The 25,710-nt window shown below is 38.4% G+C and overlaps 1 protein-coding gene across 10 annotated transcripts in view; it reads left to right on the forward strand.

Moving 5' to 3' along the window:
- The first annotated feature begins 11,056 nt into the window (after positions 1-11,056).
- LOC124595222 (homocysteine S-methyltransferase 1-like) overlaps positions 11,057-25,710 on the forward strand; it is a 147,934-nt gene continuing 133,280 nt past the window's right edge. For 2 of the 10 annotated variants that reach the window (XM_047133866.1, XM_047133877.1), the window contains exon 1: positions 11,810-11,872. In XM_047133866.1, the coding sequence (XP_046989822.1) occupies positions 11,848-11,872 (25 nt within the window). In that variant the 5' untranslated portion in view covers positions 11,810-11,847. Of the gene's footprint in view, positions 11,159-11,334; positions 11,521-11,761; positions 11,785-11,809; positions 11,873-11,907; positions 12,027-12,106; positions 12,233-12,343; positions 12,366-25,710 lie in introns of those variants that run through there. The other 8 variants (XM_047133874.1, XM_047133869.1, XM_047133867.1 and 5 more) reach the window with 8 other exon arrangements.

The raw sequence follows: 25,710 nt of genomic DNA on the forward strand, positions 1-25,710 counted from the left end.
GACAGACGTGAATTTCATCAGAACTGGCGGGACTCTAACAGAGCTGGGGCCTCTCGGCAAGGCGAATTTGTAGAAGTTAGGTCTCCTAGTCCCAATAACAGCGCGCGCCAACAAAGAGACAGACAATGACTCGCACAGCAGGCAGCTGCGTGCGGCCGCTGGCTCAGAGAAAAATAACATAGACGCTAACCTTGTGAAAAATTCAAGTATTCTTTACCGACGTATACTGCATGATAATTGCGTTCAAGCTGAAATTCTGAGTACCTTGAAGAGTAAAAGATTGTACCACATTTCAGATGTAAAACCGATTATTGAAAGATAATCTGCTTTTTAACTTTGTCTTTGCCATAAAACTTTTCACTTCACATTTCTAGTATGCTTTGTCAGATTTAGAATCTGTTAACATGTAACAATGTTTGAAGTGAAATATCCAGTCAAGAACCAAGAGAACTTATTTAAACAGAAATTACGAATGCATTGTTATAATGAACAGACGACACAGTGTTGTTAATTGTACATTCTTGCTTGTTTGTTGCACGATTACGTGACGACTATCAGGCTTACATACTTAGAACATTTACCAGTACTGCTAATGAGATTTTAATGCAACATTTTGGTTACCTGAAAATACATTCTGTATTTAAAGTGCTTTCTGTGAGATATCAGATGACACAGTGGTTAGTTTAAGTGACAGCTACACGACTATATCACGACACTACTAATGAGTGACAATTTACAATGTTGCTTTTGCGGTGTATCTGTTTTATATCTGCACAGTTTTTCTAAATTATTCTGGAAAGTAAAACAGGTTTTAGTAGTAACTTTTGTAGTATAGCTACAATGAGACTGCCTTTTCCGTAGCACAACAATACGTTACAGCAAAGTTCCTCATCACGGCAATAAGCGTAATAACTAAGACATTTATACGCAAAGCATTTCACTTTTGTGTATTATGAGGTAAGTACATTGACTTCTGCAGAACTTAGCTTTCGGAGGACAATAACCACGACACTTCCACAGAGATTATGTTGCAACAAGACGCACATTTAGCGCTACAGGACACGCATTTCAGTGATTAATTTTGTACTTAAAACATTTATTTTTCAAGATTTTTGAATTACAAAGAAAGTTTTCCGTGATACATTTCATTCCATTGCTGTAATCTGTAACACCTGAGGGTATAATTACATTAATCCTCAGGGGGGTACACGCTTACTTTGTGTACCATGTGTGTGGCAACCACAAGGAACCCTAGCTAATATGGTATTTGCTTATACAACTTTACACATCGGTACCATATTTCTCTAACACACAAATTACACAGCTATCTAAACTTTTTTTTATTACATCAGTGACAGATGTTTACGCAATTACACAGTTGGATAACTTCACACTTATGAAATTGTATTTTGTCTGTACTTTGTGAAATGCTCATATTTTTTCGGAACCATTGTGATACTATGAGAGCTTTGAATGATATATTTGGTAAGGGAGCATGATTTTAAAGTACGTTTGAGGTAGATGACATTATTGAAATGAGCAGAGAATATTTTTTTAGGGTTTGAAATTATTGCAGAAAGCTACGACGATTTTGAGATTTGACTGAGGTGTTATGATGTTATTTTTACGACGACGATGTGTATTATGCTGCTGAGGTATGTTTATGATTAATAGGCTGAGGGTATATGAGTTATTTGATTATGCTTCATATTTATAATGACGAAATATTGACGAGTGTCGATGGATATGTATATGTGTAATAAGGTAATAGTGGGTAGGGACTCTTGACTTGTGAAACAAGATGTTGGAAACCAAGAATCGTACTTTAGAATTATGAAATGTGTGTACATGTGTGAATGTATTACAATGCCGACGAAAAATTTTTTGGACACTGTTATATTTATAGGGTTTTGTTTCTACAGATTTGGAACGCTAATTCTTGACCTGTGAAATATTCTTATGTGAGACTGTCACTGTAGCGGAAACAGCTGTCGTAAATATTTCCGTAAGAAAGTTAAGTGACCACCTGCACGTAATGCGTCGTGGGCACCCAGCTGTGTCAGACGCCTGGAGAAAAAGCCATTAGCGCGTGCCTTTCAGAGCACAGAAAAAAAAAGGGAGGCCATTAACCTGGCCATTGTCATTCCTTTAGAGAAAGCATCGCAAATCCGACACGCTGATTACTTGGAAACATATCGTACTTTCTGATATTTACTGAAATGCCTAATGAAATGACAAGAAATAGTTTGTCTACACACCTGACTATGACTACTGTCTTTCTAGATGAGAGATTTTTTTACTACTTATGAAATGCCACATGACTATTGAACGATGTTCTTATGCTTTGCTTTGTACATAGTTGCTTATTTCATTTGATATCTAGTTTCTAGCTGCACTGCAGCATTGGTTATAATAAAATTTTATAGATGTACTAATATAAATATTTTCTGTCTACAGATCGAGTAAATAATAATTTTTTTAAAAAAAATGAGGGAGCACAAAATGACATTTACCTTCACAGGAACTGCATTCATAATTTTCTTTTCAAGTAATTGGTAACTTTTTGGTAGAATAACTTCTTGTGGTGCACCACTTTAATTTACATAGACATTAAGATGTGAATATACATTTCCCTTATCTGCATTGTTGTCTTTACTGTAATATTTTTTCTGCTTGAGCTATGTCATGTTTAGGTATAAGTTACTGCTGTTTGCCAGGCGTAGTGTTACTGAATTTGACTTTGTGTTACTCTGCTAAGCCAATTTTACTACTCATTTATTTTTCATGTTGCTGCACATTGGCTCATATTAGTTGTAATTTTGCATTTTTTCTGTTAATTTAGATTTACTGCTGCTTGCTTTGCAAATTGGCGTTTTTTGTCATTGCTGTTTGTGTTAATTTGTTATGTGCTGCTGCATTGCCTCGTCCCTTAGTTTAGCATCTGAGCTCAGTAGATTTAAGTTAGCTTAAGAGGGGGTAGACTATATAAGAAACTAACTATGATGAATTTATAAGAAATGCATTGAGAAGCTATCAGAAAATGGTGTGGCAAAAAAAAAAGGATACTGTACAGTGGAGAAAAACTATTTTTGACAGAGGATGTGAACAGAATACAGAAAGCAGGCTTAGATAGGACTTTTTGGGAATAATGCTGAACGAAGGGAGATCTCCATGCAAAATACTGCAGTAAAACAAACCCTGTCCTTTCCTTTTGTGTCATCCCTCTATATGTTTGTGTACCCTTGTGTATTTGTGTTTTTCCCGTCTTTATGTGTTTAGCTGATGAGAGCTATGTTGTAGAATTTTTCTAATACTCTGTTATTTACTTTGTAAAGATGCTTAGACATTATTTATTCTGTTTTGTTTTAATGCTCATGTGTGAAGTTGATGTTTCGCAAGTTATTCTGATCTTTCATGTATTTACTTATGTCATAATTCTTGTAACACTGATGTATAAGTTTATTTCTATTGTTTTGTAGAGCCTATATTACTACAAATGTTATCTGTATTGTTATGTTTTTAATGATGTATTTTGTACCTTTGTAATTGTATTCTTACGTCATAAAATTGTAATTGACACCAGTTCATCATATTATTAACTTGTAAGCATTCATTTCACTGCACACTTTTCTGTTGGTCATACTATATGGACACTATGTGAGAAGTTGGGACTGTTAGTGTTTGCACGTGTGTTACTATTTCGGCAAGGGGCTGGATAACAGCATTGCTGGTTCTAAGGACAATTGCAAAAACTTCGTGAGTGCACAAGTGGTGGTTATGGACTTGTTATATTAACTGCAAGACTCTTCACTGGTGATTGTACACCCACACAGTCACAACAGATGGCTGCTGGCCATCTCTACAAGGACTACAGTGGGTCTGCATCTTTGATGGCCAACCAATACCACAATCTCTACCAGGACTACAGTGGGCCTGTCCACAATCTCTACAAGGACTACAGTGGGTCTGCACCTCTGGTGGCCCACCAATACTCTCTACCAGGACTGCAGTGGGTCTGCTCTGTGATGACCTACCTACCAATATTCTTCAAAACTTCGAATGACTGCTGTGGGTTTGCTCTGTTGTGACCCATTACTTGTCTGCATGTCGAGAGTCAGCACTGTCTTTCCGTTGGAAGGACAACACTACTTCTTCAAGACTGCATGGAAATCCACTACTTCCGTGTGCATTTTCTTCTACTGCTCAGACTTTGAGAAAAACACTACTATTTTACCGTAATGAACGATCAGGACTGTCTTCATGGACTGTGAGAAAATTTGAGCTTTTGACCAACATTGTATCAATAAGTGTGTGCATTCTGTGAGAAAATTTGAGCTTTTGACCAACATTGTATCAATAAGTGTGTGCATTCTGTGAGAAAATTTGAGCTTTTGACCAACATTGTATCAATAAGTGTGTGCATTTTATATCTTTGTTACTGTAATTGTGAAAATTTTTTGTCAAATCTGTATTGGCCAGTGCCCAACACCATTTGTAAAAATTTTTTGTGGGGAGCATGGGGGCTATGTAAGTAGGCTGTTTAGGTTTTTGTAGGCTGTTTAGGTTTTTTTATTGGTAACGCCACCTCTGTATGAAAATCACTGGCTGTGCTGTGTGCAGTCTGTGGCTGCTTTGCATTGTTGTAATACTCGCCATTGTAGTGTTAGGCAGCTGGCTGTGAATAGCGCGTAGCGTTGCGCAGTTGGAGGTGAGCCGCCAGCAGTGGTGGATGTGGGGAGAGAGATGGCGGAGTTTTGAAATTTGTCATGAACTGCTATATTTATATATGATGATATCAAGGTAAATACATTGTTTGTTCTCTATTAATATCTTTCATTTGCTAACTATCCCTATCAGTAGTTAGTGCCTTCCATAGTTTGAATCTTTTATTTAGCTGGCAGTAGTGGCGCTCGCTGTATTGCAGTAGCTTGAGCAGCGAAGATTTTTGTGAGGTAAGTGATTTGTGAAAGGTATAGTTTAATTTTAGTCAGGGCCATTCTTTTGTAGGGAATTTTGAAAGTCAGATTGCGTTGCGCTAACAAAATATTGTGTGTCAGTTTAAGGACAGTCTTGTATAATTGTTCAAAGGGGACGTTTCAGGGTGAAAGCTATATGAGAGAAGAGGCAACAAGCCAGGTAGTTCCTTCCAGACCACTAGATGCGCTAGAGGTTAAACCAAGCTGGAATGGACCAATGAGAGCTATCCAACGGCGGTTGTTGATATTATATCGTCTTGCTCTGTACTGAAGTCAACAGTTACAGTCGTCTTTACATATGTTTCATATTTACATGGTATTGATCTTCATTATAAACAGGTTTTTTTTCTTTAAATTTCATAAAGTTCACTGTAGAATTGAAGAGATTTCCTGCTGAAAAAAAGGTCCGCAATTAATCCTAAGGTAAGACATTTAATTTTCAGTAAATAATCTCGTAGCCTATAAATGAAATGTATTCTCTCCTATCATGAATGTAGCTGTGTGATTTGTTTGCTTACTTAAACAACTTTGGTATGTCAGTAGTAGTTTTATTTTAAGAAGAATTTTATTTTTTTCAGAATATTCAACATAACAAATCGACGTTGAAATACTCCTGTTAATTCCCCGGCTGTTCATCTGGATATTATGTCGTATCAATGGAAAAAGTTAGCAACAAACATTTCTACAGGTTTCCAAAACAACTTCAAGAATTGCTTCTGAAATGGAAAAGTGTGAACTGTCACCTGATGTGAACTCATTTTGTTTGTTTTTTTTTGAGGAAGATTGTAAGAATAAAACTAGGCATAGGTTAAACAGGGATGTGTTCCTGAAACATGTGGCAGGTGTTCCTTGTGTAATTTCTAATATCACCAGTGAATCAGGTGAAACTGTTGTTCATAGTGAAATTTTTATTGTATGCTTGAGAAATAAAAAGTACGTTTTGTTTTCATTTCACTGTTTTTATCCACCTTGCCTATTTTTGGTACTTAATATTTATGTCTTCTTTTTTTGTGTTGAAGCGTTTAAAATCGTAAGATGTAGGAACATTTTTTAAGAAATTAGTGGTCAGTAGTGCAAGTTTCCTGGGCAATTACTCAGAAATTAAAGTCCTGAAATATAGTTGTAACAATTTTAGAATTCTTCATTAATTAATACTGTGATAAAGATTTCTTAATTGAACCTCTTTAACTGGCAATTATTCTCTTAATTAAAGTTTTTTTCTACACTGACCCAAAGGTTTATAAGATTTCAAAGTATGAAATTATTCAGGAATTAGCTGCAACAATTTTTATTTAGCTTGTGACAGTTATTTAGACTAGAAACTTGTTTCGACTTACTGTCAGTTTCAAGTATTGTGTCTAGTTTTTGTGATGCACAAAACGTCCTGGAGCTTTTATATGTTGATAGAAATCAATATGTGTCAGTCTGAAAGTCTATTCTTGACGTTAGTGCCTGACAGTTGATGCTCAAGAATACATCATTGGAGCAGCGACAGTCAGACGCAAACGTTAAAAATAGACTTGTAAACTGACACACTTATATTGATTTCTATCGACATATAAAAGATCCAGGATGTTTTGTGCGTCATAAAAACTAGATGCAATACTTGAAACTGACAGCAAGTCGAATTAAGCTTGTAGCTTAAATAGCTGAAGGTAAATAAAATTGTTGCAGCTAAATTGGACTACAAATATTCCTGAATAATAGGTTTGTCACTGTTGTACTGCATTGTGCTATAGCCCAGTTTCAGTTATTTTATTATGATGCAAGCCAAAATAATTACGTAGCAAGCCCAGAAAACTGAGATAAGAAAATTAAAAGAAAAAAAAAACAATGTACATAAGCTAGGAGGGATGCAACCCGCAACGTTTATCCTTGTTTTAGTTCATCTCCAAACCACTAGAGGCGCTGCTATCGGCCTGTGTTTCCCTCTTTTAACATGGGAGTTGCGCTTCTCTTATATATATATATATATATATATATATATATATATATATATATATATATATATATATATATATATATATATATATTTCAATAAATTCATTACTGAACTCCCAAAATACTGGCATGTATCTATATTTTTAGAATTCACTGTGTATGCAGAGATGAGAAGCACTAAACTGAACAAATAGCTGACTCAAAAACTTTCCATGCATCAGCTTTGAATTACCTCCTGTCCACAACTCCAATTTGTTTCAACAAATGTGATATGCACGGAAAGATTTGAGCAATTTTGCTCATACCACCATCTTCAATTTTCAGATTTGCACACATCTCATATCTGCACAAATCTTCTGCCTACACACTACTGTCTGTCTGTGGGGATGTGATGTGTGCAGAAAGATAGTTGTGTGTGTACCTGCCTTGATTTGGATGCATAAGAAGCCCATTTACACTGAAGTGAGCACAAGAAAATATGCATTCACAATGAGCAGAGGACTCGCTTGTACACACCATCATTGACTTGTAACTATGAATACATTGGAGTGAACGGAAGAGAATATGAGGGAATGAACAATGAAGCATGTGTATTGATGTGGGCACTAACCTTAAGTGGTGAAGTTGCTTTAATTATTCCATACAGCGCTTTACAGATGCACTGGAAAACAAAAACCTGCCATTTGACATAAGAAAGAAAGAATTTAAGGGTTTCAGCTTTTACGTTAACATGATGTGCGTGGAAGTAGTGCACTTGTCACTGTATTGCAGCTCTAGCTCTCCTTAGCCTTGGTTGGTTGGTTGATTCGGTGGAGGAGACCAAACAGCAGGGTCATCAGTCCCATCGGCTTAGGGAAGGATGGGGAAGGATGTCAGCAGCTGTGTTCTTTCGAAGGAACCATCCTGGCGTTTGGCTAACGTGATTTGGGAAAATCACAGAAAACCTAAATCAGGATGACCAGATGTGGGTTTGAGCTGTCATCATCCTGAATGTGAGTATAGTGTGCTAACCTTTGCACCGCCTCACTTGATCCTTTGCCTTAGCCCAAAACTTTGTGCATATAGGGCGCAAACTGCAAGGCCAGATTCCTGACTGGAAATGGAGGAGAAAAGGTCCCATGAACATGTGTCTGGAAATTGACAGTGTGTATGCATCGACAGCAAACTGTCCAGGAACATAGTACAGAGTTGCGTCGCATCCACATCATAACAGATGTTCAAAGTGGCTTCCATGGGGTTGCAAGTGATAGGAATATTAACGGTTATATGCAGGACACACATAATTGTACTTCAGATTATACCACGTTGGCAGGTCACTTGGTGGTAGCTTGTACTAAGGTTCATCTCGATATCCTGTACAACCTGGCCCCTAAATCTGCTGTGCACACAATGCGCTGCCTCCCTGCGCATTCATCTGTCTGAAAGGATCCATGATCACAGAAAATCCCAAAATGCTCTTGAAATGTAGTGTAATGTGGTTGGTATCTGTGGCAGTAATTGTTTTGGTATAGCTGTGTTGTCTCCTGATCGTTTCCATCAGCTTGGCCATACAAAAACACCACATCAACTAGTTCCCGATATGAACACCTGACTATTCGGCTGCTCCCATTACACTACATCAGTCATATAGCCTGCAACAAACAAGGAACACATGGTACATGGTCATAGGAACTGTCAATCGTCAACGCCATCTACCATGGGAACGACGCATTTCCAGACACATGTTCATAGCACCATTTTTCCTTCATTTCCAGCCAGGAAACCATTCCTGTAGCTTTTCGGTCTTATTAGTGCTCACCCTGCATGTCAGTTGACGCTTTTTGTAGGTATATCATTATAATTGTAGCTGAAGAGGAAATCTAAAGGCAGAGCGCAAATTACTGATGATGACCAACATGATCTGAGGAAAGGCTAGCATTTATGCTATGGTTATTCGAACTGGAACCATTTGGGTTAAGGTATGTCCACACAATGCATCTTCCGTCATGCACGATCGCAGACACACGGGGATAAGAGGGCATGCACAAAAATTTGTGGAAAAAAGACATGGGTCTTCTCCTGTCCACACATAGCCTAATTGGGCGAGCAGTCTGCTATGAATCCCCTTCTTTGCTTTGGAGCTTGTGTTGTGTTCATTGTGATGAAAAGGCGACATAGAAAAAAATGTAAAAGTGACTGTGTGTAAAGAAGTATATAAGCAACAGAGATACTGGAACTACAAAGTGATGACTATGTTTTGTCAACAAACTTCAGGATACAGTCACAACGAGATTTTAGATTTTCTACCCGGGGTCTGCAGTGATAAGACTGTCAATAAAATTTTGTTACCTACTTACTGGTGACTTATGTACTCGTTTGAATTATTTATTCCTCATTTTAAAAAATCAATTCTAATTTGTAACTTGTAATATGGAATAATTATAATGTATTATTTGGTTGTCTTATACCTCTGTTCACTGAGGAAATGCGTAACACATATTACAATTTTTATCTATTAGCATCTGTAGGTATTGTTCTCATGTATGACACGTTCCTTAACCATGCAATTCTATTTTATACTGGAGCAACGGAACACGAATAAGTAAATAAAAGTAAAAGGTATTATTTCTGAAACAGAAATTCTTAAGGGATGTTCTTAATCGTTGTGTGAAAGTAAATTAACTTTCAATACGTCATTTGAATTTAATAATGAAATTATGATACGTAGATTAACATCTCTGGACTCCAAATTTGGGAGTTTCACAGACGCCGGAATCCACTAGAACGAAAGTTGTATTCTTCGGTTTCGTATTTTTCTCATCATCAGTGTGCTCCATTCCTATTTTTAGCAGTTTAATGAGGAGCTACATGTACCTCGTCACTTCTTTTGTTCAGATGTCAGATTCCTTAGTTGTTGCACTTTTAAGTCGCCACAGCATAAATATTCGTCCACAGTTTTCGTATACACTTTTCATAACTTTCTGGTGCATTCTTCTCTGTTTTCTTCGAAACTCAACGTGTCTTATTATTTAGCGGAATATGATCGGATACTTCTTATCTAATACGCGGCGCTCGGGGCAACACGTCTCGACTTTTTATTCAAATAATCTTCACAAACAGTATTCCATACGACTTTCTTCTTTGTCTAAAATCATCTAAAAACTCAAGGGTCCTTTGGAGTCAACAGGCATTACTGCACATTAATCGCTTAACAGCATAAACTCATCATACTGCACAATCAAACACATGTGGGCCTCAGCTGCCTGTCGTCTGCTAAAAATTGCAAAGTTTCTCACCGATGGCGGGTAGCAATGCGCATTACGCACAGCCTCCATATCAGGGAAGTTACGCATGCATGAATGTGCATGCGTGATTGCGCTGTTGGAAATTTATGACCATGCGCTAAGTTGAACACTAAGAAGGCACTGAGTGGACGCATCTTTAGTGATTGTTTCGAATTTCAATAACGGCTTTATATTAGACAGTTCTCTTATGCCTGCAGAGACATATGCGAAGCACTTTAAGGATTGGGTCAAAGACGTATAAAAGGAGACAAAGTCAATAAAATTCGATTCATGAAATGCGAAATACACGTACCATCAGCCACATTACAGTCAATGAATAGTATGTTTGGGGGCCGATAGGTGTACTGATGAAAACCCGACATTCCATGCGACAACCAGCGAAATAAAAGTGAAGAACTGTGAATGCGAACTGTGCACGGCGAATCCAGTTGCGCACGCACACCGAGCACTTACACCAGAAAGAATTCTTGTTTGCTTTTGAACTCATGGCTGCACCGAAGTTTCACTTTCTCTTCGATGTAAGGCGGAGAGATTTATTCAAGGCGTTCGTCGAAACTGTATTAACAACTGGAATGTAGTCGCGTTTACTTACCTCGCTACTGTATGTTTTATTCACCTTTGAACATCTTGACGTCAAAGTTAAAAAAATAATAATTAAAAAAACATTGGGTAATGCTAGAGAGCATAAGAAAATAATAAAAGATAAATATACTCTACAATTAACAAAATTATATTAGTACTAAATAATTATACAGCAATTACAAGAATAATGCAATACATCGTTAAGTGAATGACAAAGATGATACGAAGTCGAATAGATAAATGACAGGAGGCACTAATAAAATAGATTTTTATCCACTACTTGCCAGTGTTGACTGCTACTATTATCGAATTCAGATTTTTACTATGTTCAGGAAGCCTAACCACACCGTTTTGTAATCCACGCAGTCACACACAGTAGGTTATTTGCAATAATTTTTTTTCGTAAAATGCACCAGTCATTATTTGCAGGTATCAATTATTTTGCGCTGTCTGCAACTCGAATACCATGACGTTCAGCACAAATAACTGCAATAATAATGTGTATGCATTTTCATTATGATAATGTTCTGAACCAAGACGGTCCAAAGACATTCTCGTGAAGATCCGTATGTACTGTGTTTATGAAAATAAGAGTAATTGCGGTATTAAATTCCCTTATATAAGACTATAGTCATTTGGAGCAATCCCCGTTTAGAGATAAGCTACAGTTACAGGAGGCCGAGGGTAAGCTTGTGTTCGAGTGATTTCACGAATAATTTTGTTTGACCAAATGTCAGGTATTGTCGTGCACTCTAATAATTATGTAGTTGCTCATTAGAAATTTTGGGAATAACCAAAACCTAGGGGCTAATGACTCGCAGAAAAAAAGCCTGTGTGCTTTCCATTTAATTTATTTGTAGCTGGTAGAAAATGAATCTACACATTTTCGCAGTAACTATGCAGTAAATGAATTTCTGGATATCAATTAAATCTGAGAATTCGAATCATTACCGTACTCTATTTATCACTTTCAATCGGAAAATATTATCATCACTAAGTTGGTAAGACCAGTTTTGTGTGGCGCATCTTTAATGCCTGAGACAGCATGCCTTGAAACGATGTAGATGTTTGGAATATTGATATTGAGAAGTAGGATATATGTTTACTAATCAGTGTTACGTATTTGATCACGAAGTAATATTGTACACCATGCTTTAAATAAATTTTGAAATGCTGTTTTGATTTGACACAGATTATTCAGTGTGTTTTTGTCTCCAGGTTATTTGGCCATTTAATATAATTGGTAATGTGTGTGAGGGATATTACTATTTTAACTGCTGCAATAGTATCCTATTTCCAGTTCAAAACGGCTGCCGACCAGAAAGCGCGAAATATCAGCTGCTGTTACTATTGTGCATGGCACCTTTACAGTAGGTCTACCTGAGTTTTCATGTAGTCCTCAAAAATTGTACCATCTATTGCTTCGCATAAGATTTTCACTTTGGTGAGGTATGGATTTATTCTACTTCAGCGATACGTCTGATTTGGAAAAAAAAAATCACATAGCCTATTTGGCTAGTAATATTTGACCAAATATCCAGAGTGAAATCAACTGATCTTATCTAGCTGACTGCAATGCTTGGTATGTTATACTTAGAGACGTAAAAATCTTGTAGTGACATTGAGACATCAGTACGATATCCTTCTACAGGTAGCAAAAAACTGCCAAATTAATTATTGTGTAAAGATAAGTAATACTTTGTATCAGCGCTATACCAGCTGCAGTCAAAGTGTTTCTCCTAGTATTTGCCCAACAGTAAAGCAGTCAATGTAGCATTCATTACAGTGCACAGTCAGCTTTTCTAATTTGTGAGCTGCTCTATTCTTCACAATTTTAGTGTGCATTTTATTATTTGTATGGTTCTAGAAATGGTTATTGCTGATGAAAATATCGCGTTTATTCTTTTAATTTGCTCTGATGCAGTTCAGAAACAATACAGAACACAATAAAGTTCTTGCAACCAAACATCCTATTTGAAACTGCATAATATTTTCATTTGCTGTGCAGTAGTACCCAATGCAATAACACTGTCATTTGCTGTCTTGTCTATTGTTTAACATTGAAGAAAATCTGTTGTCCTAATGAAACTGATTCCCCTTTCCCTCCCTCCTTTTGTCCAGTACCCTGTCAAGTTATGTTGTGATACCACTGTGCTTTGTAGGCTAAAGTATGGTAGGTGATCACTTTTGGACTCATAAAGTAAATATTGTTGCACAGTAACTTTTTCAGAAAGTAATGCACATTCATATTTAATAATATTCTTTATCTCTATATGAACCTTTATCCAGCAGTGGAGTGTGAAAAGAAATAAGTCTTCTCCACAGATTAAAACACATTCATTAACTGGACTTGAGTCCAAATTTTTTTTTGCTTCGCATACAGTAGACTGTCACCTGAGCAAGCTTCATTGACCAACTCGCAGTTTATCACCCATTACAATTCCTCAGTGTTGCTCAACTAGTTTGCATGAGAGAAATATTGGCTTAGATTGACTTAGTTGCAGGCTTAGAGGTGGTTGTCACCACAAATATTTTATTCTGCAATGGCATGTTTGCAGCAATGAAACTTATTGACTGAATAACTCTTTAACTGGTAACAGATTTTGTAGCATAACTGGTATCATGGTGTCTCCCAGACTCGAGAAATTTACTACAGATTTGTACAATGTTTGTCTTTATTTATTAATTGTTTATTGAGCTCAGCTAGCTACAGCATATTGTTTGAAACATATGTCAGTGAGGTAACACATGTAATATTAACAATCGAGAAGAAAATATGCAGAAAAAGTCAGTGATTTCACAAAAAAGTGGAAGCAACTGCTTTTCTCAATAAAAATAAAACTTTTAATTACTAAACATATGCTATACCAGTCTTAAACAATCAAGAATTAAAAATAGAAACAAATTTGCTGGAAAATTTCAAAGATAAATTCCAATTTTGATGTTAAATTTCAAAGAGTCTCACAGTTCAGGCATTCCATAAGTACTGGGTTATGGTGTCTGTCATACACACAATCCTTTGTTACCTATATTTCATCTGTTTTGTTGATAATACATCCAAACTCTACATCGACCACGGAAAGGTACAAGCATTTCATGGGTGCACATAGTACAGCCTGGAGAGTAATACTACTGACATTTCACAATAAATCTGTTTAAGTGTATGGCACTGTAGCAGTCACATATTCTATTTCACTGTCATGTTGTTTCTCAAATAGAAGAGCTGTTAATATGAACACAAACTGTTACATATATTACGGTGGAAAAAATATGGCCAGTTGCACCCACTGAGAAAAGATTATTCGATGGATTCATTGCCAGAGTTGGAGATTGCAGTGAATATAAGTAAGCTCATAAAATCTTTCAGTTCCAGATCATCAGAATCATGTACAAAAGATATGTTGTTGTGAGAGTTGTTTTATTTTACCCTGTTATTCTTAGATTACCGCAGAATAGTGTTTAAAATGTCAGGAGTAAAATGTAGATTCCATACACTGTGTTATGTTGTCTTGTTCTCATATTAGTTGGTGGTTGTGCTTTTTTTTCTCTGTTGGGAGGAGTTTCCCATACCATAAAATTAGGAAACACAGTGCTATGACTATTTTGAACTCAAATCATCACCACCTGTTTTATGTTCTCTGTTTCATTACCACCACCATCATCCATTACCTGTTCTTTAATTCATATCGTCACCACTTTCTATCATGCAATCTGAATCAGAATCGCTGTTGTCCAAAACTTCATTAATTTCTTCCAAATGCATGTTGGTGTTTGGTTCATCTGCTTTAACAACTCTTTGAGAATAACCACTCACTATTCAAGTTGTTTTCAATGCTCAAATTGACCTGTTACAGGCTGTATATTTTGAAAATTAGTTATGAGACAATGCCAATAATAACCATAATATATTACACCACAATTGCTGCAATAAACAGGAAATGTTAATAAACACATCTGATGATATCATACGCATGCAAGATGACACAGAAACTTTGCTATGGAATTACTGAAGGTCAAATAGTGTGATTGGCACCCCATTTTCACTGCAAGAAGTCACCGTTCCAACTACAAGGTACATGAAGGGAAAAGGCAAAATGACTGCAGAAAGGGAAGGCATGTTCACCAGAAAGTTCAACAGACATACAATACCAGTTAAGGCTTAAACTGCTCCATAATGGAATTCAAATTTAGACCTTTACTTTCAGCCAGCAAAGGCTTATCAATTGCCAGAAGAACACATTTCATGGTGTAACTCCAAACTCCAATATGCAAGTTCCTACTTCCACTAAAGCTAGTTTGCACACCCTGAAGAACTAGCATAGGCCTTTGTGAGAGAAAGGAAATGACAGAGAATGTCTTACTATTGTTAGAGTTGTTTCCAGAATGGAACTTCACTTAGGAAAGATGAAATTAATTGAAACTTTGTGACCTTTTGAGACTCAAATCTGAAAGGTTGTCTTGTGTCTTCATGCACCTAATTCTGAGACTATACCAAAGCTGTTCTGTCACATCCCTTCTCTTAGTGATAATGGATAACAAAGTATGCATGATAATCTGAGAAACTTGGAAAGATTGGGGAGAAGATCTGGTAGATGTATATTTTAAGTTTTTCTTGAACAGTACTCACATTTCTGGAAGTGTAGAATTTCCCCCACATTTCTCCTTGAAAGACGCAGGTTCAGTTCAGGGTACTAGTTCATCTGTCAGAAGACTAATTTCCCCATTCCTTCCCTATATATTCATGTCTTTCTATTTGAACATTTTCACTGTATATTCATGTTGACATGAAAATGAATTCATCAGTGCCAAATTTTCAGAATTCATCAGTGCCAAATTTTCACATAGTGTTTATTCCAGCATGTAATTAACTATACATACTCTGTTACACATTAAGTATTCAAGTATGCTATTTAAAATGACTGGACCAATAAAGGAAAATAAAATATCTGATAGACAACATTTTTCGAAAATGTCTAAAGACAGGCACAAGTTTAAGAGAATTGAAAAGACTAATAGGATCCTTCCAATAGAGAATGTCAGACTTGCACAGTATTGTATGGGTAGAAATAATTAGTATATTTAAGCAAAGTGCAGGACTCAGTACTGTCATCAGTTGTATAGATCCCATGTGGAAGTTTTTGGTAAAGATTACGCAGTGATTATTGGGGAAGGCCAGTAAAAATGGAACTGTAGCCTCTATTAAGTAGATGATGCAATCTTCATGATAGTAAGGGGTAATCTTAACAGCATGCGTCCTTTGGCACAACAAACCCTGGAAGGTGTGTTCTCTCAAAGATTGTGCTCTGCTAAACCTTAAGGATAAGGTAGATTAAGTAACATAATATATTAACAATATGATGGAAATGTGGGAGCATGTAGACAGAGGTCTCCCCAGTCATGCACAAAAAGCTGGATGTCACGTGGCATGAGGTCCAACATGTCTATAGCGTCATATGAGGCTGGCCCTGTAAAAGAAGGCAGTTGAAGGAATATGTAAAGACAGTACATGAATATGAGGAAACTGAAAGGATGGAGTGTAGCCCAGGAGTTTGGTATTGATCACAGCATTGTTTAAAGTGTATGGGAAGCATTCCAAACCACAGGCACTGCTGCCTAAGGAAGAGGATGTGGCCAAACATGGTCAACTACAGCAACATATTACCATTACAATTTGCAACAGGAAAGAAGGGTCCTGCATCAAAAAGCAGGTGCAATTGCAACCACATTTATCAGGACTGGAAGGCATGCAGTCATGCACTCCACAAAGGCATCTTTGCCCGATGACCTGTAAATTGTGTTCCATTGATACCCGCACATCAGCAGCACCTTTTGCATTGGTGCTGAAAGCATAAGAACTAGGCAAACAAGCAATGGGATTGTGTGCTATTCTCAGATGAGAGCAGATTCAATCTGAATGGTGGTTCTGGACATCCCCTCATATTGCAAGAGGTCCATAACGTACTCAAGAACATTGCCAAACGTTCAGGTGGGGAGGGGCATAATGTTACATGGGCTTTATGACCTCCAAATCTTTGAACACAGTACATTCACCATTCAATGTCTTGTGACAGTGTACACCTTCCCCTTGCACATTCTTTTCAGAGTGCATCTGGCCCTTACTTTATATTTATGGATGGCAATGAGTGACCACATCGAATAGTGCATGTTGTGAATCTCTTGGAATGAGAGGATATTCGGTGAACGGACTGGCCTGTCCGTTCCTCCCAACTTAAATCCCATCAGGCATGTATGAGATGCATTTGGGACACACATTGCAGCACACCTGCATCCACCAACAACCATCGAGCATTTTTGACTGCTGGTGGAGAAATAGAATGCCCTCCCAAAAAGAACTTATTAACCTTGTGATCAGCCTGGGAGTACATTGCAGAGCAGGCACTGACGTCCATGGTGATTACACACCCTATTAAGAAACGTATCTGCTGTTTGCAATGCCTTCATAAATCGCGGTTACTTCAGTGTTTTTGAATAAAAAGTGTCATTTCTCTGTGTCTCATTCTGTGTTTCTTTCGATTATGTTCCGTATTGTACTGCAGCAATTCTTTCTATGTATAGTCAGTCTGCAGTTCGTGGTCTAGTGGCTTGCGTTGTTGTCCCTGGATAACGGGGTCCTGAGTTCGATTCCTGGCTGGGTTGGGGATTTTCTCTGCCTGGGGACTGGGTGTTGTCATCATTATTTCATCCTCATCATCATTCGTGACTGTGGCTAGATTGGATTGTGTAGAAATTGGACTGCGTAAAAATTGGGACTTTGTACGGGTGCTGATGACCAAGCACTTGAGTGCACCCCCCTCCCCCCGCGAAACAAACGTCGTCGTCGTTGTTGTCATCATGATCATCATCATCATCTTCGTCGTCATCTATGTATAGTCAAAGTTTCATCGAGCTGTGTTACTTGGCAGTGGTATCACATGCATAAATTACTTTCATCCTCAAGTTTTGCACACCAGTGTATATAAATGTAGAGCTTCAGGAGTCTCAAAATGGGGATAAGTTATTGATAATTCATGGGGTTAAGGTATTTTGTATTAGGAAAAAATAGCTTCACCTCATTCAGTGAACAGGTCATATCTGCTAGTTGAAACTCCATTACCCTCAGTATTTTAAGATCTTCCTGTTGGTTATTAAAACAGCAGTACATGTGCACCATAGTGAAAAATTATGCAATCAAAGTATAAGGTAAAATCAGTTTGGAATCGTGTAAAGTGATTCTTCTGTCTGTGCTTTGTAAAAAAACTATACAAACTATAAATGAAAATAAGAAAATTAGAACATCCATAAATTTGTGCTTTTCATTTATAACAATCAGCAACATTATTAACCCTTCAACTCTCTGCAATATGAAAATAAATATAATTTCAAGATTTTTTCACAAAAGTGACCTATATCTTCATAATAAGCAGACAATAAAAAGGGGAAGGTGTGTGAAAAGTACACAATCAATAGTTTGAAGGATGTTTTTTCGCCTTGGAGCCACTAGGTTATACAGTTTTCAGCCACTTGTCATTTCATGTGGTGTAATTGAAAGCAAATTTGCATTTTTTCTAGACTCCGATTAACGTTACAATAGCTTCAAATGTACTTATTTTCACTGTCAGTGATCTCAGTATGGAAAAAAAGACTAGTATGTCACACACTCCAGTTGCTTTGAATGCTATAAGTAGCAGATACAATGCACTACATTTGTAGAAGTAACTCACTCTACCACTAGATGTCTCTGTCTTCCAATGGCATTGATGGTTTCATATTAAAGGCACTGGTACTTAAATTAATAAAATGGTGGCTTCGTCAGAAATGACTGGTACTCACAGAGTTAAACAATGGGAATTCCAGGTTAGAAAATAACAACAAATTGGAAAGGATAGATTGCTACTCACTGTATAGGGGAGGTGTTGAGCTGCAGCAGGCAAAATGAAAAAGTCTTCCAAAGTAGTAAAGCTTTCGACAAACTCTGTCTTCTGCAGTAGAAAACACACACACACACACACACACACACACACACACACACACACACACACACACACACACGCACACACGCGCGCGGTCACTGTTGTCTCCAGGCATTAAGCCCCAATTGCAACTAAGGTGAGCAGCAATCTAGTTGGAGGCAGGCAGATGGTACGGAAGAGGCATGGGGCAGAGAGGGCAAGGGATAGCAGAGTAGGGGTTGGGGAAATGCAAGTGCTACCAGTAAGAGCTTGCAGAGATTTGAGGGGGGGGGGGGGGGGGGGAGAGAGAGGAAGACAGGATATGTGTTAAGGATACAGGGTAGGCCTACTTACAAATGGTGAGAAAATCTCAATTTTTTATGACGCTATTAAATTCTGTACTCTTTATTGATTCCATTGATATATATAGGTTTTCAAATGAAAAATGACCTATATATACCAAAGTTTAAAGTTATGGTCATGTATGCCGCCACACCCCCTTTATTTATGTTACAGAAAGCAGTATTATTTCCAAAAGAATTGTGAACTTTCTGTTTCCAGTGACTATATGTATGATACGTTGTATGTATTGGTAACAGTGCGGGTTTCAAGTGTCTGTAGATGATTATCTTTGCTAGTGTTTACTTTTGTTTCACTGAAACAGTTTGTCCATGTTTTACTGAATGTTTGTTGCCCAAGTGCTACATACAAGGTGTATCGGTATGAAATGAGCATTAAGATACAATAGAAGGGGTATGTGTAGTACCGGACTGGGAGGAAGGTCGTGGCGGGGAGGGGGGATTACAGGAACAAAGGATATGTTACAGGGAGAACCGAGGTGCGTAGTGGTTAACACACTGGACTTTCATTCACGTGGACAACAGTTCAAACGTGCATCCAGCCATCCACATTTAGGGTTTCCGTGAATTATCTAAATTTCTTCAGGCAAATGCTGGGACATTTCCTTTTGAAAGGTAATGGCTGATTTCCTCCCCCATTCTTGACACAGTCTGGTCTCATGGTCCGTCTCTGATGACCTCAATGTTGATGGTATATTGAACCCAATCTTCCTTATTTTTGTTGCATGGAGAGTTCCCACCTGTGCCGTCCAGAAATGCTGCTGTTGGTGAAAAGAATGCAAATGACAGAGGCTGTGAAGCAGTTGTTAAAGTGAAGGACATAATTGCAACTGAGTTTGTGCATAACATGACTGCTACCACAGGTGGCCCTACTTTTTATGGAGTAGGAGATGCCTGTGTCAGGGCTGGGGTAGAGGGTAGTGGGAGGATGTATGGTACAAGTCTTGCATCTAAGTCTGTTGCAGGGATATGAACCATGAGGCGAGGGGTTGTTGGTAGCCGGGGTGGAGTAGGAACGGACAAGGATTTTGTATAGGTTGGATGGATGTGGAATACTACTGTTAGTGGGGTCAGTAGGATATTGGAAAGGACATATCTCTTTTCAGGGCACAATGAGAGGTAATCAAAATCCTGGCAGAGAATGTGATTCAGTTGCTCTGGTTCTGGAGGGGTACTGGGTCACAAGAGGAGTGCTGCTTGTGACCAGACAGTGGGTACATGGGCAATCATGGGTGACTGGAGAGATGAGGCATGGGAAATCTGCTTCTGGACAAGGTTGGGAGAATAATTTCAATCAGTGAAGACCTCAGTGATACTCGTGGCACATTTGGAGGAGGACTGCTTATCACTACAGGTGCAACAACGATGGGTGGCGAGGCTGAATGGAGGGGACTTGTTGGTGTAGAATCGGTAGCAGCTGTCAAAAAGGAGGTATTCCAAAGTGAAACCCCTTTCTTAAAACAATTCAATGTTTACTCTTTGTTGTTTCTTTCTTTTTTCTATGATAATAAAGGTTATTTCTGTGAAAAATTATAAAATTTTATTTGTTTTCATATTGTTGAGACATGAGGAGTTAACAGTGTTACAAATTGATATAAATGAAAAGTACAAGTTTGTGCTTTTCGTTTATAGTTATGAAGTTATTCTACAACCACAGACATAAGAATCAATGTATATGATTCCAAACTGATTTTACCTTATTCTTGGATTCTTTAATTTTTGATTATGATGTACATGTATCACTGTTTGAATAATTAACTGGAGGATCTTAAAATACTGAAGGTTAGTAGCTCTGATGTGGACCAAGGTACTGATATGGTCAGCTTAGAGATGGAAGTCAACATGGGGAATGTGGGTTGTTGGGCTTAGGAGGACCAGGTGAAGTGAATGGGGGAGAAGGTACTGATTGAGGTTCTATAGGAATGTGGAGAGGGTGTCTTCACCATCAGTCCAGATCATGAAGATGTCATTAATGAATCAGAATCATGTGAGAGTTTTGGGATTCTGGGTGATTAGAAAGGATTCCTCTATATGGCCCATGAACAGGGTAGCATAGGATGGTGCCCATTGCTGTACCATGAGTTTGTGTGTAGGTGTTTCCTTCGAAAGAGAAGTAATTATGGATGATGGTATAGTTGGTCAGGGTGACCAGGCAGTAGGTTGCAGGTTAGGAGTCAAGCAAGCACTGGGAATAGTAGTGCTCAATAGCAGCAAGACCATGGGCATTAGGGATGTTAGTGTACAGGAAGATGCTATTAACAGTGATGATCCTGGTGCTTTAATGGTAAAGGAATGGGAACTATGGAGAGTTGGTGGACAAAGTGATTGGTGTCTTTAGAGGGGTAATAGGTTGAAGGTGTTGGTCCGATTCCAGTAACTGGCCACAATAGGGTATTTTGGGAAGTTAAGGGGGGGGGGGGGGGTTGAGAGGAGAGCTTGAGGTGAGGTAAGGATTTGACGTGGGACTGGGGATGGTGCGAAATATCTGGAATGGGATCACTGTGGCAGGGATTTTATATGGATGTATCTGACAGCTGGCAGATTACCTGCAGCAGGTAATCCAGGTGTTTCATAAGCCTTTGTCAGCAGGCAGAATTATAAGGTCAGAATCAGTTGGTAGGTTGGAGTTCTTCCTTCAGAAGTGAGGCTGTTTTCCGTGTTGAAGGATTTGTGCAGTGGCAGTGAGGCAGTCTTCAAGGTTAGGATATTCTGGAAAGCTAATAGGGGATGATGTGGAGGCAGCGGTGTTAGATCATGGTTAGATTGTGGAGTAGATTGAGTCAGGCAGGGTTCAATATTGGTTTTCAGTTGAGTCTGATTGGTAGAGTTAGTGGCAAAAAAATGTTTGCACTACAGGAACCGGGAAAAGGAGAGGAGGTCTTTCACAAGCCCAGCATGATTGAATGTTGGAGTTCGGCAAAACGTAATGCCTTTAGAAAGGACAGTTACCACTGTGGGACTGAAGCTTTTGGAGAACAGGTTCATGAGTGTGTCAAATCTGTTTAGGCTCTGGATTCTGTTGGGGTGACAGGAGAGTGGTTCTTAGGGTTTGGTAAAAGTAGTATGTCTACAAGACAGGATTTGTTGTCTATGAGGGGTTGTGGGATAGATTTGATGGAGGTTTTTGTAGTGATGGTGGATAGTGGCAGTCCAAGGTAACTGCTTCACAGTCTGTACCATCAGATTCTTCCTACTAACACCAGCTTTCCTGAATTGCACAGGTGGGAACTCTCCCTGCAACATATCCTTTGTTCCCATGACCCTTGGTCTCAACCTTTGCTAGTTCCTGTCCTCCAGTTGCCTACCTCCTTCCCTGCTCCCACTTGAGAACTAGTACACTCCTTCTATTCTTTCCCCTTCTCAACTCTTCTTTCTCTCTTCTGTATCCCCCCCCCCCCCCCCTCCCCTCCCGACTGCACAGCCTCCTGATGCTGCCACTAACAGCCCTGTCCTGTCTGCGCCATATCCGTGCACGCTCCCACAGGCAACACTAGCATCTTCACCCACCCCTATCCTGCTATCCTTCCACCTCCCTGCCCCCACACATTTTCTGTGCCCCCATCACATATCCCTGTTAGACTGCTGCTCACCTCATATGCAGTTGTTGCCTTGCCTTAGTGCCCAGAGGTGTCTGTGGCCATATGGTGAGAGTTGTGCTTGTGTGTATGTGTATGAAATTTCTACTTTTGATTAAAGACGTACTCCAAAAGATGAACATTTCTAGTATTCTTTTTCATTCTGCCAGTCTGACTGAACACCACCTCTTTGTGGTGAGTGGCTGCCTATCATTTCCATATTGTTGTTGTTCCATTCTTGACCTTCCATTGTTTGAACAAATATAGGGTTGGCACATAAGTTCACAACATTTTTCCATAAGTTTAATAAAACCAACAGATACACGTAATAGAGACTTTAGTTGTCAGTAATATTCTCTCCTTCACTATTTACAACTGTCTGCCAGTGTTGGGATAAATTTTCAATTCTGCGACTGTTTTGAGGCAAAGAACTCATAGTCATGTTTGGAGTGAATTTTCATATGGAAAGGAAGTTCCTTAACGGTTGTTGGATAGAGACAAAATGTGAAAAGCTGAGTGCACAAGATCAGGTGAGTAAGGTGGGTGCAGAATGATTTCCCAACCCAACTCCTGTATAGGTTTTTTTGTCCGTTAATAGCTGGGGGTGTATTTCCTAACAATGTTCAATATGCCATAATAATACCCATCTCTCAGCAGACCACTTCAAATTACAGACCTATTTCACTTCTTCCAGTCATTTCAAAGGTTTTTGAGAAAGTAGCCTCTGATAGAATACTAACACTGTCTTAGCAGAACTGGCTGTCAGTTTGGCTTCAGTAAAGGACTGTCAACAGAGAAAGCAATAAAACATCTCGCAAATGAGATTGTAGCATAACTGAAGAAGAAACATTATCCTGGTAGCATATTCTGTGACCTATATGTGGATCAAAATAACAGACTGGGAGCTAGTTGTTCACAGGACAACAACCGTAGCAATGGCACATCAACACAAGTTTGGTTGTGCCTTCTGTCCTGTAGACAGTTGTCATACAACTCTAACGCCTCAGCTGTTTACAACAATTGCAGTTTGTAACATAAGTGTTTTGACTTGTTCTTCTATGCTTTATTTCTCAGTGCGGTATTTTTTTTTTACAGAATGTGTGAAGGTAATCCACAAATTGCATATGAAACTGATAAGACTATTATGATCCTACAAAGCAAATTCAGTACTGCATGTTCACGGGGAAATTGTTCTCATACAGGATAGTCAAACTCTTTGATCATGTAGATCACAAAATTGTACTAGGTAAATCAAAGTGGCATGGCATTTGTGGCATCTCCTCTTGAATGGATTGAGTCATTTTTGTAACAAAAAGCAAAAAGTCACATTGGCACACAATGTAGCAGGCACAAAATTACAACAGAAATGGGAAACATGATGTTAGGTCCCACAAAAAGTGGCACTGTGTGCACTCATGTTCTTAATCTGCATAAGTGGTCTTTCAATATTTTTAAAGGGCATTTCAAAAACTATTCTGTTTGCTTATGAAACAAGCAAACTAAGCATGTGCCTTAACACAGTCTTGCCAGGCACAGCTCAGATGATTTCTGAAGAGGCATGCAACTGGTTTGCAGCTAACAGTCTGTCTTAATCTCGCAGATTAATACTATGTTGCTTCAAACATGCAGTAATGATCTATTGGTACCAGAGATAGACTTATTTATCATATACATTTTCTAAAATTCAGTGGTGTGCAGTTGGATAACAAAATAGTGAAAGCCTAAATAAACTAGGTTAAGCCAGCATGTCTTGCCATTATGAGGACATCTCATTTTGTTTACCTAAAGGCAATTGCACTGATTGACTGTTCCATCAGTTCCTGGTAGAATGTTGTATACATTTTGAACGGAAACACGCACAACACCAGTTTCCCAAACCAGTTTCACCGAGCGAGGTGGCACAGTGGTTAGCACACTGGACTCGCATTCGGGGGGACGTTGGTTCAATCCTGCGTTCGGCCATCCTGGTTTAGGTTTTCCGTGATTTCCCTAAATCGCTCTAGGCAAATGCGAGGATGGTTCCTTTGAAAGGGCATGGCAGACTTCCTTCCCCGTCCTTCCCTAATCCGATGAGACCGATGACCTTGCTGTTTGGTCTCTTACCCCAAACAACCCAACCAACCAAACCAATTTCTGGCTGTTAAGTCATCATCAGGTACAAAGTTATGTACCTGATGATGGGGTAACAGCCAAAATCAATTTTGTGAAATAAACAATAAATGCTGTTGAACATTATACCAGTGCAAGTGTATTTTCATAAAGACAAGTGTGTTGGTTTATTTTCCATATTTTGATTCCTTGTGTTGTGGAATTATTTTTGAGGTAGAGCACATAAAGTAAATAAAATATTTATTCAATAGAAGCAAGTAGTGAGAATATTATGTAAAGCAAATAACCATACATTTTGGAGGAAGCTTTTTATGGGTCTTGGAATTCTATCTCTCACTTCCAATACATTTACTTCTTTATAGTTTTTGTTTCATTTTCAGCTGAAGTGTGACCTACACAACCACCATACCAGACACAAAAACAATTTTCATGTAGACTATGGTGCATTGTATATGAATCAGAATGACGTTCATGTACTCTGATGCAATGGGTATTCATTAATCTCCTGTCTAAAATTAAATAAGAAACAGAATGTGTGAAGGTAATTCACAGATTGCTTAATCAGTTTTAAAATAAAATTCAAAATGTACATCACTGGCCACTCTTACAAGTTAACTGAATATGTAGATCCAAGGGTCATAGTCTTGTGTTAGCTGCAAGGGACTGTCATAAAGTGTTACTGATATAAAAAAAGTTACGTAAGTAATTTTTTGTTTGGAGGTGCATGTCTGAAGTCCCAGTAGCCATTAAAATCACTGCACCAATGTACCGTAGCACGCTGCTAGAAGAGCCAACACAAAAGGGCGCCGCCCACTGATAAAGTGAGTATTGTGTGGTATTTTATTTTCTGCATTTAAAGGGGGAAAACAATGCAACGATCCTTGCTGCATTGGTGGAGGTGTACAAAAATGATACACTATCTTATGGAGCAATGG

Source organism: Schistocerca americana, chromosome 2 (genome assembly GCF_021461395.2).
Source record: "Schistocerca americana isolate TAMUIC-IGC-003095 chromosome 2, iqSchAmer2.1, whole genome shotgun sequence".
In the NCBI taxonomy this organism is placed as follows: Eukaryota; Metazoa; Arthropoda; class Insecta; order Orthoptera; family Acrididae; genus Schistocerca; species Schistocerca americana.